The sequence below is a fragment of the Salmo salar genome, chromosome ssa06 (genome assembly GCF_905237065.1).
Source record: "Salmo salar chromosome ssa06, Ssal_v3.1, whole genome shotgun sequence".
Classification (NCBI taxonomy): domain Eukaryota; kingdom Metazoa; phylum Chordata; class Actinopteri; order Salmoniformes; family Salmonidae; genus Salmo; species Salmo salar.
The window spans coordinates 63,376,924-63,392,695 of NC_059447.1; the positions used below are offsets into that span (position 1 = coordinate 63,376,924).

Consider the following 15,772-nt stretch of genomic DNA (forward strand, 5'->3'; position numbering starts at 1 on the left):
TGGAGAAATGTCCTCTGGTCTGATGAAACACAAATAGAACTGTTTGACCATAATGACCAGTGTTATGTTTGGAGGAAAAAGGGGGAGGCTTGCAAGCCGAAGAACACCATCCCAACCATGAAGCACGGGGGTGGCAGCATCATGTTGTGGGGGTGCTTTGCTGCAGGAGGGACTGGTGCACTTCACAAAGTAGATGGCATCATGAGGAAGGAACATTATGTGGATATATTGAAGACATCAGTCAGGAAGTTAAAGCTTGGTCGCAAATGGGTCTTCCAAATGGACAATGACCCCAAGCATACTTCCAAAGTTGTGGCAAAATGGCTTAAGGACAACAAAGTCAAGGTATTGGAGTGGCCATCAGGAAGCCCTGACCTCAATCCTATAGAAAATGTGTGGGCAGAACTGAAAAAGCGTGTGCGAGCAAGGAGGCCTACAAACCTGACTCAGTTACACCAGCTCTGTCAGGAAGAATGGGACAAAATCCACACAACTTATTGTGGGAAGCTTGTGGAAGGCTACCCGAAACGTTTGACCCAAGTTAAAAAATGTAAAGGCAATGCTACCAAATACTAATTGAGTGTATGTAGACTTCTGACCCACTGGGAATGTGATTAAAGAAATAAAAGCTGAAATATATCATTCTCTCTACTATTATTCTGACATTTCACATTCTTAAAATAAAGTGGTGATCCTAACTGACCTAAGACAGAGAATTTTTACTAGGATTAAATATCAGGAATTGTGAAAAACTGAGTTGAAATGTATTTGGCTAAGGTGTATATAAACTTCTGACTTCAACTGTAAGTATTCAGACCCTTTGCTATGAGACTCGAAATTGAGCTCAGGTGCATCCTGTTTCCATTGAATATCTTTAAAATGTTTCTACAACTTGATTGGAGTCCACCTGTGGTAAATTCAATTGATTGGACATGATTTGGAAAAGCATACATCTGTCTATATATGGTTCCATAGTTGACAGTGCATATCAGAGCAAAAACCAAGCCATGAGGTCGAAGTAATTGTCTGTTGAGCTCTGAGACAATATTCTATCGGTACACAGACCTGGGGAAGGGTACCAAAAAATGTCTGCAGCATTGAAGGTCCCCAAGAACACAATGGCCCCCATCATTCTTAAATGGATGGAGTGTGGAACTACCAAGACTCTTTCTAGAGCTGGTTGCCCGGCCAAACTGAGCAATCGGGGGAGAAGGGCAGTCAGAGAGGTGACCAAGAACCCGTTGGTCACTCTGACATAGCTCTATAGTTCCTCTGGAGATGGGTGAACCTTCCAGAAGGACAACCATCTTTGCAGCACTCCACCAATCAGGCCTTTATGGTAGAGTGGCAAGAAGGAAGCCACCCCTCAGTAAAAGGCACATGACAGCCCTCTTGGAGTTTGCCAAAAGGCACCTAAAGACTCTCAGACTGTGAGAAACAAGATTCTCTGAATCTTGCCCTGAATGCCAAGCGTCATGTTTGGAGGAAACCTGGCACCATCCCTACAGTGAAGCTTGGTGGTGGCAGCTTGGTGGTGGCATATACAGTATACAGTAGCAGTCAAACGTTTGGGCACACCTACCCATTCAAGGGTTTTTCTTTATTTTTACTATTTTCTACATTGTAGAATAATTGTGAAGACATAAAAACTATGAAATACCACATATGGAATCATGTAGTAACCAAAAAAGTGTTAAACAAATTCTTCAAAGTAGCCACCCATTGCCTTGATGACAGCTTTGCACACTCTTGGCATTCTCTCAACCAGCTTAATCTGAAATGCTTTTCCTACTGTCTTGAAGGAGTTCCCACATATACTGAGCACTTGTTGGTTGCTTTTCCTTCCCTTTGCAGTCCAACTCAACCCAAACCATCTTAACTGGTTTGAGGTCGGGTGATTGTGGAGGCCAGGTCATCTGATGTGGCATTCAATCACTCTCCTTCTTGTTCAAATAGCCCTTTCACAGCCTGGAGGTGTGTTGGGTCATTGTCCTGTTGAAAAACAAATGATAGTCCCAATAAGCGCAAACCAGATGGGATGGAGTGTTGCTGCAGAATGCTGTGGTAGCCATGCTGGTTAAGTGTGCCTTGAATTCTAAATAAATCACTGACAATTTCACCAGCAAAGCACCCTCACACCATCACACTTCCTCCTCCATGCTTCATGGTGGGAACCACACACGCAGAGATTATCTGTTCACCTACTCTGCGTCTCACAAAGACACGGTAGTTGGAACCAACAATCTCAAATTTGGAATCATCAGACCAAAGGACAGATTTCCACCGGTCTAATGTCCATTGCTTGTGTTTCTTGGCCCAAGCAAGTATCTTCTTTTTTTTGGTGTCCTTTAGTAGTGCTTTCTTTGCAGCAATTCGACCATGAAGGCCTGATTCATGCAGCCTCTTCTCTGAACAGTTCATGTTGAGATGTGTCTGTTGCTTGAGCTCTGTGAAGCATTTATTTGGGATGCAATCTGAGGTACAGTTAACTCTAATGAACTTATCCTTTGCAGCAGAGGTAACTCAGAGTCTTCCTTTCCTGTGGCAGTCCTCATGAGAGCCAGTTTCATCATAGTACTTGATGGTTTTTGCGTCTGCACTTGAATAAACTTTCAAAGTTCTTCAAATTTTACGGATTGATTGACCTTCATGTCTGAACGTAATAATGGACTGTTGTTTCTCTTTGTCTACTTGAGCTGTTCTTGCCATAATATGCACTTGGTCTTTTACCAAATAGGGCTATCTTCTGTATACCACCCTTACCTTTTTACAACACAACTGATTGGCTCAAACACATTAAGAAGGAAAGAATTTCCACAAAAAGGTGGCTACTTTGAAGAATCTCGAATATAAAATATATTTAGATTTGTTTAACACTTTTTTGGTTAGTACATGATTCCAAATGTGTTATTTCATAGTTTTGATGTCTTCACTATTATTCTACAATGTATAAAAAATTGTCAAATAAAGAAAAACCTTTGAATGAGTAGGTGTGTCCAAACTTTTGACTGGTACTGTATATTTTTTAAGATATGTGGGTTTGGTCTAATTGATTAAAAACAACAACATGTACACTATATATACAAAAGTATGTAGACACCCCTTCAAATTAGTAGATTTTGCTATTTCAGTTACACCCGTACCTGACAGGTGTATAAAATCTACCATACAGCCATGCAATCTCCATAGACAATCTTCAGACATTGGCAGTAGAATGGCCTTACTGATGAGCTCAGTGACTTTCAACGTAGCACCATCATCACCTTTCCAACAAGTCAGTTCGTCAAATTTCTGCCTTGCTAGAGCTGCCCCGTTCAACTGTAAGTGCTGTTATTGTGAAGTGAAAACATCTAGGAGCAACAATGGCTCAACTTTGAAGTGGTAGGCCACACAATATCACAGATCGGGACCGCCGAGGGCTGAAGCGCGTAACGCGTAAAAATTGTCTGTCCTTGGTTGCAACACTGCCTCTGGATGCGATGTCAGCACAATAACTGGTTGTCAAGAGCTTCATGAAATGGGTTTCCACGGCCGAGCAGCCTCACAAAAGCCTAAGATCACTATGAGCAAAGCCAAGTGTCGACTGGAGTGGTGTAAAGCTCGCCGCCATTGGACACTGGAGCAGTGGAAAAGCGTTCTCTGGAGTTTTTAAATTTTTTATTTCACCTTTATTTAACCAGGTAGGCAAGTTGAGAACAAGTTCTCATTTACAATTGCGACCTGGCCAAGATAAAGCAAAGCAGTTCGACACATACAACAACACAGTTACACATGGAGTAAAACAAACATACAGTCAATAATACAGTAGAAAAATAAGTCTATATACAATGTGAGCAAATGAGGTGAGATAAGGGAGGTAAAGGCAAAAAAGGCCATGGTGGCAAAGTAAATACAATATAGCAAGTAAAACACTGGAACGGTAGATTTGTAGTGGAAGAAAGTGCAAAGTAGAAATATAAATAATGGGGTGCAAAGGAGCAAAATAAATAAATAAATACAGTAGGGAAGAGGTGAATCCAACTCCATATTAATGCCAATGATTTTGGAATGAGATGCTCGACAAGCAGCTGTCCACATACTTAGCAGCTGTCCACATACTTTTGGTGATATAGTGTATCTAAGTTTAGCTTTGTTAATGAATCAGAAAATCAATAGTAATTTCTGGTTGCTTGTCAACGTTAGCTAGCTTATTGATCCTGCTTTGCAGTATACCCCTCTGGTGAAGTGATTGATCATGAGTCTGGATAATCAGATTAGTATAACAAGAATCACATCAGAGGCATTACAATTTTGAAACCAGTGTATAAATGTGCCCTTGAAGGGAAAGAACATTTGATTCATCGGGACAAAAGATGTCATGAAGAATAGATAATGTGTGATTTATAATTCTCTATGTCAGTGAAGGAGATGAACAAGAGCTCAGTGTAAGCTCATGATGATAATTCCAGCCAGGTCCAGGGCTCAGAGAGTAAAAGTCAAACAGGATCACTGAAGCAGAGCTGACTGTTCTGTGCCAAAGCCAAGCTGTGAGCTCTAGACAAGTTAACCAAGGAAGGTAGGTCGCCTAGTGGACGGCAGGTAGCCTAGCGATTAAGAGAGTTGGGCCAGTAACCGAAAGGTCGCTGGTTCGAATCCCTGAGCCGACTCGGTGAAAAATCTGCCGATGTGCCCTTGAGCAAGGCCCTTAACTCTAATTGTTCTGCTTAATCAACCTGGTCTCATAGACTAAACATAACATAGTAAATCTAAATCCGGAACACACAAATTAGTATGATATGGTAACATAAAACAGAAGGATACTAAAGGCAAAAACAAAAGGAGGACGGCTCGTGGTAATGGCTGGAGCGGAATTAGTGGAACGGTATCAAATATATCAAACACATAGCTTCCGTGTGTTTGATGCCATTCCATTGACTCCATTCTTAATTCTATTGCAGCCCAATGGTAGAATTGTGAAATAAGCAATAAGAAGTGTGCTCCATTATTATGATCCTACACGAAACCAGCCCTTATTTTAAGTGTTTGTGAAATCCCCTATGGGAAAAATGAATGGTGTATACTACTTCATCTGAAAACTCCTAAACTGTACTAGTTACATGGTTTATACTTCAGAGTGTTTTCTGGTGTTAGTAAAACCAAGGGAATTTCATTGTTTTTTTCCCATTAATTGATTAAGCTTTGAGGTGAGTAGTGTGTTTGTGGTCTGAGTGTTGGCACAGCCCGGTTGCACGTAGCCCAGTGCTTGTGTGGCAGAGTCACGCATACTGTACCTTGGATTATGTACCAAGATTATGTTAATCCACCACAATCTCCTAAACAGATGCTCAGCCCAGCACAGCACAGCACAGAGGCGTGTTCAGTACAGGCTGCATTCCAAAAGGGCACTTCTCATCTGAGTACGTGCAGCCCATACTGTACTCTGAGGAACACACGTTAAGTCGGAGTGTGTGGAGAGGGGATTAGTTCTGCCCTGATTTTAGCTGCCCAGCTGGGTTGCTTGGTATATGACAACGACGGTTGACGGTCACTGTCTGTGAGAAGATACAGTAACAGGGCAACTATCTGGCCCACCAGTGTTGTTCACATGATTTGTCTACGGAGCCTTGACCTAACAAGAAAACACTTGCAGAGCCAGATTGTGCAATAGCTCGCTACTTTATCTGAGCAGGACATTCCAGAAGCTTTGCTTCTCAGTTTTCACTATGAGATAGAAACAATGTTATCTTCAGCAGTACATATACAGTAGATGTCTAGTTACATGTCACACATATACATTAATTGGTGCTTATTTTGAACAAGACAATCATTCTTTAAACTATGTCAAACAGCAATAGTGTTGAAATAGCACTCCAAACACAGCCAAAGAAGAAAGTCTCTATGGCAGCTATAATAAACTATCCAGTCACTCTAAAGTGCAATGATGCAATGTTCTGTTAGTGCCAAAGGTGGCATTTGATCAATACCCTATCAAGTGGTGCATGCTGACCTGTAAAGCCAAAGCAAATTTTAGAGCTACAAAGTAGAGACAGTTGTGTTCAGTTGCCTGTGAATGACAGATTCATGCAGGAATAACGGAGAAATCTGAGTAAAGTCATTTTATTAAATGCATAAGTATAACTATCACAAAAAAGAGCATAAAACCAAATTTCCAAAAACAGTAGTATGGTCATTCACTGAAAAATATCAAATATGAGGAATGGATTGAAACAAAACAAACCCTTCAAATATTGTCTTTGAGTTCTGTAGGAGGGAACAATCAAATATACATCATAGATGAAATTATTACATAGTTAACAGATTCATTCATCTTGACCTTTTTCACTCAAAATATGGACTGAAATCATTGGGTAGAGAAGCAAATCTAAACCTAAAACACAATGTTCTTCACACTTTTATCATAAAATGTTTGCTAAGATTGAAGTTTAATTTCCTTGGCTTGAGGCCTATATTGGCTCTCTGTAGATTTTGATTCAGCACCAACTCCTTGAAATGACTGTGGTAAAAGAACAGCTTTCTGATTGGATGAAATCAAGACCAATCAAATGTGTTTATAAAGCCCTTTTTACATCAGCAGATGTCAAAGTGCTATACAGAAGCCCAGCCAAAAAAAAAAAACAGCAAGCAATGCAGATGCACAAAGACATTGTTTATCTGGATATCGCCACATGAAACCGAATCCTATCGGGATGCAGTTGTATACATTTCATATCTGTATTACTGACTCTGGTGAAGAAACCTCGTTTCCCTTTAAGGTGGGAATTGAACAAGTAACTGTGCTGTAGTTACAGCATACTATGCACCACATGTGCCATCAGACCGCCCGAAAGACATGACCAGATTGAGAAAAGTGCTGTGAGATGAAGGGACAGATAACAGCAATAGTCAAGGTTGGAGACCTAAAGGCACAAAAGGCACTAAGTGTGGAGATTTCTGTTTAGTGTGATGCAGAAAAATAAGAGACTTCTATCCTGTAATACTGACTTTCAATGTGGGGCTGGTGGCAGCAATATATACATTTACGGTGAAGCTGGAGGTAGACAATTCAGTACATAACACATTGAGGCATAGGAGTTACCGAGGACATTTTCTTTTAACTCCCCCTTTTGAAAACTTGCTGTAGCTTACCTCCAGTCATCCTCTGGTGTGTATATTGTCAAATGGCATTAATCATAGTCAAGAAATCATGTCTAAACAGATCAACCTCCTGTACTACAAAACATTCATTATATTGTGTAACATTGGAGAAAAATAAAACTGACTAGGAGCATCTAGAAGAACATTGCACAGTACCATTCCTAAAACTATTACAATTCAGCCCAGGTGCGTCAATTATACTCTTTGGTTTGCGTACCACAAACACATGAATTGTGGACCAGTTTACACAACAAAAAGTCTGGCTACAAAAGCAAAATTTCACTTCTAGAATTTACTTCCTAGCCTATATTATTTTGATGAGCAGTCTATGCAGCTAAATGTTGCGAGTGCAGACTTGGTGTCAGTTGGCTACAGAACACCGTAATGGACACAATTGCCATACGTGCACTAAACGCATGTCCTAGTGGGGTCAATATATGAATTCATGAGTACCCTGTATTGCTTTGTTAAATGAAAACAATGGTGATAAATGTACTTAAGTCGACAATCTAGTTTAATTGAAGAACTGTTAACTGAAAAGGTATGAAGAGCCACAGCACAATATGAAATTAAGCACACCATAGGGCTTCAAAGAAGCACATGCTTACTTACCCCAGTATAAAACCATTCCAGAAGCAAGCGTTTCCAGCATTTTAATACTTTTTCACATTTCTACACTTTTCTCCAGCCTATTCCCCAGACCACAAATTCATAACAGTCAACATTGCCACTACATGTCATCTAAAAGTTGATTTCCTCCCTCACTGATTGCAGGGACAGGTATCCCATCCCTTTTGCTAATTAAGACCTTCCCAGTCTCTGGGATTTCAACCCTGTAAACATTGTGTTGACAGAGCTTGGAAGTACTCACAACAAATCATTTTAAAAAAACTCAACTCAAAATGTCCATAGTAAAAGAAAAGACCATATAATTTATAATAAATAATGAACCTTTTGTTTATATATTTGTATGAAAAGGTCTGCTGAAAAAGTACTATAAGCCAGCAAAACAATGCATGGCACAGCTCTTTATTAAAAAAAGCATATTGCCTCAAACGTGTGGAGTCGAGGAGCTCAGCTCTTGAGTCTCTCAGATGGTGATGTGGAAAGAGTCTCCTAGCCAGGAGTCCTTGCTAGTCCCGTTTTTGGGAGATGTCGCCTCACTTCCCTCCGGTTGGTCAGTTGGTGTTGTGCTCGTCTCCTGGTAGTATTCATCATCTTCATCAAAGTAGCCATTCTCTATCCCGTGCCCGGCGCTGAGGTCGTGGCAGCTGCCCTTGTACTCCTGGATTGACTCGTGGAGGGACCAGAGCTGACACAGCAAAGACATATCCTGCTGACGCAACCCCACCTGGAAAATACAAAATTAAACCTGAATTATTTGAAGTGCTCAAAAGGGTGTTTTATACTATACCTAAACTTTAGAGATTAGACAAAAGAGCAGATGGTGCTTCATGCCTAGCCCAATATTGGACTAAAGGAGCCCAACATCGCTTCTTCTCTACCCAACAACTAAGGAGTAAAGGTGCAGTCTATGCATCTAAATGGTCTGTTTAAAGGGCGAATTGGCTCAGGAAGCCAAAAACTCCATCTAAAAAGGTGAATCAGTTCCCAACTGTAGTTTGGTCCTTGAAACATAAATCCCCCTACTTTCATAATAGATTAAATAATTTCACAAGTGCAAAATAGACACTTACTGTTCACTTACCCGATTTTAACAGTTGCAGCAGACAGTATTTCAGTGACAACGTGTATGGCTTCTGTCTTCTGCAGACTGCCAATTAGACGCGGATAGCTAATTAGTACAGGTAGTTAACTCTGTATTCCATCTGTTTTCGTAACAACTGCTGTAACATAAAATATGGCCGTGTGGGAACCCTAACCCTATAACGTTATGTATCAATGTAACATTTTTTGTATTGTGCCTCGCCGATAATAGGTCCTTCATATTAGAAATGAGAAAGTCCTTATGCTTCCAAAACCGTACTGCAAGTGATGCCTGTTAATGTTCAGACCGAGCGTCGCGGCTCCCACCCTACAGAAGATAACTTCATCCAGTGAGTTGGGTAGTGTAATGGAACAGTCATGATAAAGGGCTACTTCCTGCCTTCAGCTAGAAATATTAATTTCTCTCCATTCAATCAATATTTTATGGGATAAAATATTCATCATAAGATAGGCCTACAGTGAGGCTGAAAGTTCGATTTGTAAGCCGTCAAATGGCTACTCATAAAGAAACATCTGTTCACAAATCAAATTCACAAATTTAGTATCGACTGTAGGCTATCAAAGAAATCCAAACTGACATGAAATCCTACAAGCGACAATGTATCAATGTTTCATCTTGGTCTTGTCACCGTTGAGTATTGGCTACAGTGTTGCAAATCTTATCAAAGAAATTGGCAACTTCCAGTGTCAAATTTCTGTTGACATGTTTCAGCTGACTATAAGAGCTACAGTACTAATTAGACCATGAATTAATTTAGTCATTTGGAGTAATTTAGTGATTGTCAGAACAGCTGTTCCCATGATTTGACCATTCTGCCTTGTAAAATGAGAAGGAAAACAACCCATCACGATCCTGTTTGCAATCATAAATCACATCCCCTCCACTTACCATTTCTTTTCGGAGGAGTGCTAAAGCCGCATCAAGGTTGGCCGGTTTATTCGCAAGCAGATTGTCGGAATTGTTTCGCCCACGACTAAGGTCGTCTTGGATCATGGTTTTCTTTGCATACAGCCTTTCCATCTCTCGCCAAGACCCGCCGCTTGAATTCAGCAAGCCGCTTAGGCTCTTCGGCAGTGGGGGTAGACCCTCAATGAAGGCCAGTGTTCCGCCCGCTGTGCCGTTCGCCGATTTACCGTTCATCGTTATACCTTTAACTTAAATTCGATACTTTAGTGGGAAGACGTTTTAGTGGTTATAAATAACCACATTCGGTAAAGAAATTCGCCTCTCCGACGAGCACCATGCAACAGTATAATTCTTTCGTTGATGCCAACAACCGTAATCTCCTTTATGGCTCTGGCTCGCACTTCCTGTCCCTTTAACCCAGTTGTAGTTGGATTGGGCGTCACCCACGGTGACGGACAGGAAAGTGTGGTTGAATATTTACAGCCTCTACCAGTAGTTTTTTTTGGGGGGGGGTGTTAGAGACGCTCCAATCTAATTCATGCTGTTTATTGCTAAAGTGAGTCACAGCTCTATAGTGTGGGGATTTGATTTATTTATAAGACAGTTGGCTGGATTCACACAGACAGTCCAATTCTGATATTTGTTTTCACTAATTGGTATTTTGACCAGTCAGATCAGCTCTGAAAAACAGCTGCTGTGAAAAGATCTGATGTGATTGGGCAAAAGGCCAATTTGTGAAAAATGTCAGAATTGGACTGCCTGTGTAAACGCAACCAATGATGATGAGGAACCACCAAATAGCCATAATTTAATATTTTATCAAATGAAAGTTATCAAGCTTATTTTCTTGCAATTCTCCAATTGTGGGATACAAGTGCATTGATATAATGTTGTTTAGTATAATGGCACACTTCGCAAAGAAACAAACATGACATATGTTACATGAATACTGCTGAGAATAGTTCAAAAGGCATTACTTAGGCTGAGGTCTTCATGACATGTGTCTGCAGAACAAAGGTTTTCAGTATGAAGGACAGATGGTGGGATTTCCAACCATGGTCCTGTTTCATTAACAGCCCCTCAACAAAGAGACAAAGCCCACCCAACAGAGGCACATGTGGCCTATACAAGGGCAGATGTCATTGAAGAAGCAAGGTCTCAACAAATTATGTGTAATTGTAAATGTGAAAAACTAAATCATCGATGTATTCCCTTACTTAAAAAACATTATTTTATACTCTATGAATTGGCAGTGCGTCAATACGAGTTGAAATGTACTCACGGTGTGTTTTTGATGATACACTGTACAGTCAAGACAAGGACAGTTATTGGGTGACTACCCCATTAGGCCTTCCTAAGTGTTGGTGACTTTTGACTGCAGTGTACTCAAGATGAACGGATTATGAATTTACCCCTGTGGACATGTGCTTTAAAAACAGGCTAGAGGAAACAGGTGCAACTTATCTTAGAGCTTCTCATTTGTTTGTCTTCTCACTAAAATGCATTGTATGCTATTTTTCACTGTGCTAATCGTCTGGGATGTCCTCAGAATCTAGCAGGCCAGGATGAGCAGAAGTTGTGACATACAGCTGCCTGCCTCATTGTTGTGCCTTGAACTCTACTGCCCTCCCTCTCTGCCATGACATATCTCACCCCACTGCCCCTGCGTCATCCTTCCCTAAATAACATATGCCTTGATTTTATTCCAGAATGAACCAGAAACCATACAGGGAAAACCTTCCTTTGTACATGTAAGACCACAGACAAAAATAGTACTATTGGTAATATTGCACAAGCAGTTTTTCTTTTCGGAAACGGTCATTGCTCTCTTGGCCCGGTCTAGTTACGTCCCCATAAAACCTTCCTGTACTCTTTGAATGCGAATCAAAAGAGGATTCTCAACAATGCTCTATGCCCTTGGGAGGGCAGGAAATCTATTCATGTGTCTAAGCAGGTAAGGGCATTGAAGTGTGTGTCTGAGAATTATGTCATTTTTCAGTCAATTGAATTAGTATCGTTATATGATGAAATGGTATGAGATCATCTTATTGATTTCTATTAGTCTGCCATTGAGGAAGGAGGACTATGAAGTCACATTCAGTCAAAAGACACATAGAAGGTATGTAAGAACATTTTATTTTCCCTTCATAAACATTCCTATTAAAACATGAACGTTGGTCTTATTTCATCAGAAACAAAACAAATCCAACATTCAACTTAACATTTATACCAGCAGCACACATGCAGAAAATAATCTGCAAATACATTAATACTATTTCAATGATGGTATTACTAATGAAAATAAAAAACAATACAACTAAAACACTAAATATCTTCAATAACAGCTTTGTTACTGGTTGGCTACACACTACTACTACGGATCATTTACAGAGGCTTAAGAGAAATGCACATTAGTGCTTCCATTGAACAAGGCATTAAACTATTATTGATGACATGAGTCAGCATATGCCCTTGTAAAATACTTGACCCTGTCGAATGTGACGAATTCTAAGGGCTAGAGAAGTGAATAGCAAGCACGTGTGAAATTCAATACTGCCCGATCAGCATACCAGGAAGACACTTTCCAAATTCAAGACCGCAGCAAATTGCCTATGCAATGGCAACATTGCCTTGACCCATCAAGTCAAAGTGGCACCAATGAAATCAATTATTCATGAGCGAAGACCAATGCTAAAACATTTGGAACATTTTCTTAAACATGGTTATCTGAGGTAGCATTTCACAATTGATCAAAGTTTTTGGAAATATTTACATGGATCTACTAAGGCACAAGTCTCTCTGCAAACTACCATAAACGTAACAACTCGGTGCAGTCCAGATGTTCTTCTTTAAGACTTAAACCAACAGGGTTTTTCAGAGGGTTTTACATGATGTAGGAGATGCAAACTGGAAATCTTCAAAACTGTATCTCTAATTACAGCAGTACTACATGAGATACAAATGATATTTCAACTTATTAGCAAAACCGGCTTTGAATTCAGGGAAACAAACTCTATACAACTTAACCTATGCTTAGACCTGTTAGAGGTTGTGCAATATAAAACAGCTGCAGGGCATTCTCCTCACATTTCAGTTCTCTCACATGAGACAGGAATCTAAATGTTCATTGATTTTTGTCTCTTGCACCATGGCTTGGCATACAGGGCAGCTGACGTTCACAGTAAGGCTTGCAGAGCTGGCAGAGTTGTTCTGAACTGCAGGATGGGCTGCTGGGGTAGTCGCCATGGCAATGTCCTCCCTTGTACTCCTTGAAGTTGATGGTGATGACTCACCAATTGTCTGCTGAAAGAAGTCAAAGATGTGAGCAGAGGTGCGGTCTTCCCAAGGCCTCTTCCTAGAAACTGGAATGTTGACTCCACTAGGCTTTTTAGGGCCTTTGAAATATTTGGAGGGGTGCGGCTCCGTGGACACGGCAGGTTTTGATGTGGCCGGAACACCAGAGTGATGGCTGTCCAGTTGTCTGGTGTCTGAGGAAGTGACAGCTTTGGCTGGTTGTCCACCACCCACAGATGAAAATGCACTTTTAGTCTCATCTGGAGGTTTTGAGACAGTGGAGGTACTAGAACTAGCTGCACTTCCAGACTTCCAGCCACTGGCGTTAAAGAAGTCTTGGACAGACCTTTGCTCTGTTTTGGTCTTGAAAGTGTCTGAGGAGTCACTATGTGGCTTGGACACAGTGGTGTTGGATTTGTAAATCCTAACAGGTGAGCCACTGATGTTGACAAATGCCTTGGTGTTGCTGACAGATTTTTTAACAGGGGGTTTCGGTCCTCTGAATGGACCGTGTGCTCCCCCTGCTATGGAGGTTGTGGGGCTTGTGCTCCCCTTCTTCTGTGGGCAGCTCAGACCTGGCCGTCCAGGCGAGTCAATTCCTTTTGCCGTCGCTTGAGCTGGAGGTGACAGCACAAGCCTGGGGGACACAGGAGTAGTGAAGGGTGCTGTGGGACTGTTGACAATAGGTTTCTTGAGTTGAAATGACGATGGCTGCGAACTCCCTCCAAGCAGAAAGCCTTTGCCACTGAATGGGATGATATTCCCTTTGTCCTGTAAACCAGAGCCTGAGACAAAAACATCCGAAATAAAATGTAGATTCACCAAGACACATTCACTAAGTCATATTTTGAATGATAAATGATATTACTGCTCTCAGCATTCATCAAACGAGAAAGAGACATGTATCACCTGCAATAGCTGTACTGGAAGGCTTGCTGTTGCTTGTGGGCTTGTCTGTAGGCTTCTTGTCTTTGCTGGTGTTTGTCTTGCCTTGGCTGGTGTCTGTCTTCTTGCCTTTCTTTCCATAACCCTCCGGCTCCTTGACCTTGGTATAGGTGCCCCCACAGGAGCGCAGGTGGTCCCCCCACCATGTGTCTTGGGCTGAGGGGGCACGGTTCATTGCCCTCTTCACGTATCCAAAGTAAGGCTTGCGAGTTTGACAGGGCCCATCACAGCGCCACCAGTGCTGACGGTAGAGATCCACTTCATCGTGGAACGTGTGATAGACCTGGTGGAACACCGTTGATTCAGAAGTCAGATGCATATCAACACAAAGTACACTTTGACCGGAGACAGAGAAGAACCTACTGTGATTTTAGTGCCAGTAGCTTGGTTGATTCTGTCCATGTGCTTGCAGAACTCAGGTCCATGCCCATCACGATCCCTGTTGTTTAGAGTCACGAAGAGCAGCGCATGGATCATCTCATGCAGAAGTGTCTGGAATAATTAACAGAGTATTTTTCATGTTATGCCATACTGAAGAAATGCCACCACAGCCACTTTGCATGTGTTAAATCTTATACAATTGTAATCAGTCTGAGAAGGTTCAGGTTGGTTAGTCAAAGTACCTGTACAAGATCCAGACGGGGTCTGAGTTTCAGTAAAGGTTCACTGAGTCGAATAGAACACAGTCCACCTCGTCCTTCATAAGAACACACACCTGCACACCTACAATTTAAGATTTTATGAGGGGACAGGCATTGAATAATATAACATAAGGGAATACTCTAACCACAAGAAAACAATCACAGTTCGAGTTATAAATGGATAGTGAATGGGCAACATGTTCTAATGTACGAGCTCCAATCAGAAACACGTGAATCATATCTGATGATTGATACAACAATGACTTACAGTGTCATTCGGGGGCTCCACTTGACTTCAACACCACTGAGCTTTCCCCAGAAGAACGTGTCATTGAACTCCAGGAACATCGCCCTCACATCTGGGATTGGGTCAAGCGTCTCCCACGACTCATCCACAATTGACATGGGTTTCTCTGGAGCAATAGATGGACGTGAATAGGGAATGACATCGCTGCTAGACTCAACTTTTCGTTTTTTGGTGGTTTGGCCATAGCTGTTGTCATCATTTGTTGAATTTATGGATGCCTCGTAATTAAATTGCTCTTGCAGCTGAATGGCAAGCAGGAAATCTTCGTCCATGTTCAACTACTGATGGATGAACATATAATTCAAGTTAGATGGATATAAGATAGCTAAATTAGATAACTTGTGATGTAACGTTGACTAGCTAAATAGCTAACGTTAGCCAGTAGGCTAATGAACGCACCAAAACCCAATCATACGATTTGGCGCTCTAACTTTAGCAACATCAGACGACTGTCATCGCGGTCTAATCAATTTGATTGTCATATAGCTATATCTACGTAAGAGTATCTCAATATTCAGCTTAAGTTAAATGTAGATTCATTTCTGTAATTATTTAGATAGTTAACTGGCAATACTACAGAAAAAAAACGTTTTCGCTCTTTTTCAAAATACTTCCTGTTTACGTGCTTTCCTAGTTTACGGTGATATCCTTCATTCTATGGTACTGTTGAGAATTCTGGGATACGTTATTCCGCCACAGTGGCACTCGCGAATAAATGTTGTCCAACTAAATAGTTACTCAAGATGTTATATAAATACGTTGAAATGAAAGAACATTTATAAAATACAAATGTTGACTGTAATTTTGTTCTCTCAA

At 41.1% G+C, this 15,772-nt stretch overlaps 2 protein-coding genes across 2 annotated transcripts; both read right to left on the reverse strand.

Moving 5' to 3' along the window:
• Positions 1–6,080: 6,080 nt before the first annotated feature.
• Positions 6,081–10,195, reverse strand: LOC106607804 (protein FAM89A). Its single transcript, XM_014205167.2, has 2 exons — positions 9,752–10,195; positions 6,081–8,485 (listed from the first exon to the last, which is right to left on the reverse strand). Exons 1-2 carry the CDS (start codon positions 10,001–10,003, stop codon positions 8,225–8,227), a joined length of 513 nt encoding a protein of 170 aa, XP_014060642.1. The 5' UTR covers positions 10,004–10,195; the 3' UTR covers positions 6,081–8,224.
• Positions 10,196–11,884: 1,689 nt separating this feature from the next.
• sprtn (SprT-like N-terminal domain) lies at positions 11,885–15,614 on the reverse strand. The gene is made up of 5 exons (XM_045720815.1): positions 14,918–15,614; positions 14,632–14,731; positions 14,372–14,500; positions 13,973–14,291; positions 11,885–13,848 (listed from the first exon to the last, which is right to left on the reverse strand). The coding sequence occupies exons 1-5, from the start codon at positions 15,226–15,228 to the stop codon at positions 12,869–12,871; spliced, it is 1,839 nt and encodes a 612-aa protein (XP_045576771.1). The 5' UTR covers positions 15,229–15,614; the 3' UTR covers positions 11,885–12,868.
• Between the last annotated feature and the right edge of the window lie 158 nt (positions 15,615–15,772).

Coding starts and splice junctions, on each gene's coding strand:
- sprtn (XM_045720815.1), bottom strand. CDS start 15,228: ATGGACGAAGATTTCCTGCTTGCCATTCAGCTGCAAGAGCAATTTAAT. Junction 14,732..14,917: donor TGGAGCCCCCGAATGACACT/GTAAGTCATTGT, acceptor CTTAAATTGTAG/GTGTGCAGGTGTGTGTTCTT. Junction 13,849..13,972: donor TTCCAGTACAGCTATTGCAG/GTGATACATGTC, acceptor TTTTTGTCTCAG/GCTCTGGTTTACAGGACAAA.
- LOC106607804 (XM_014205167.2), bottom strand. CDS start 10,003: ATGAACGGTAAATCGGCGAACGGCACAGCGGGCGGAACACTGGCCTTC. Junction 8,486..9,751: donor CACTCCTCCGAAAAGAAATG/GTAAGTGGAGGG, acceptor TGTATTTTCCAG/GTGGGGTTGCGTCAGCAGGA.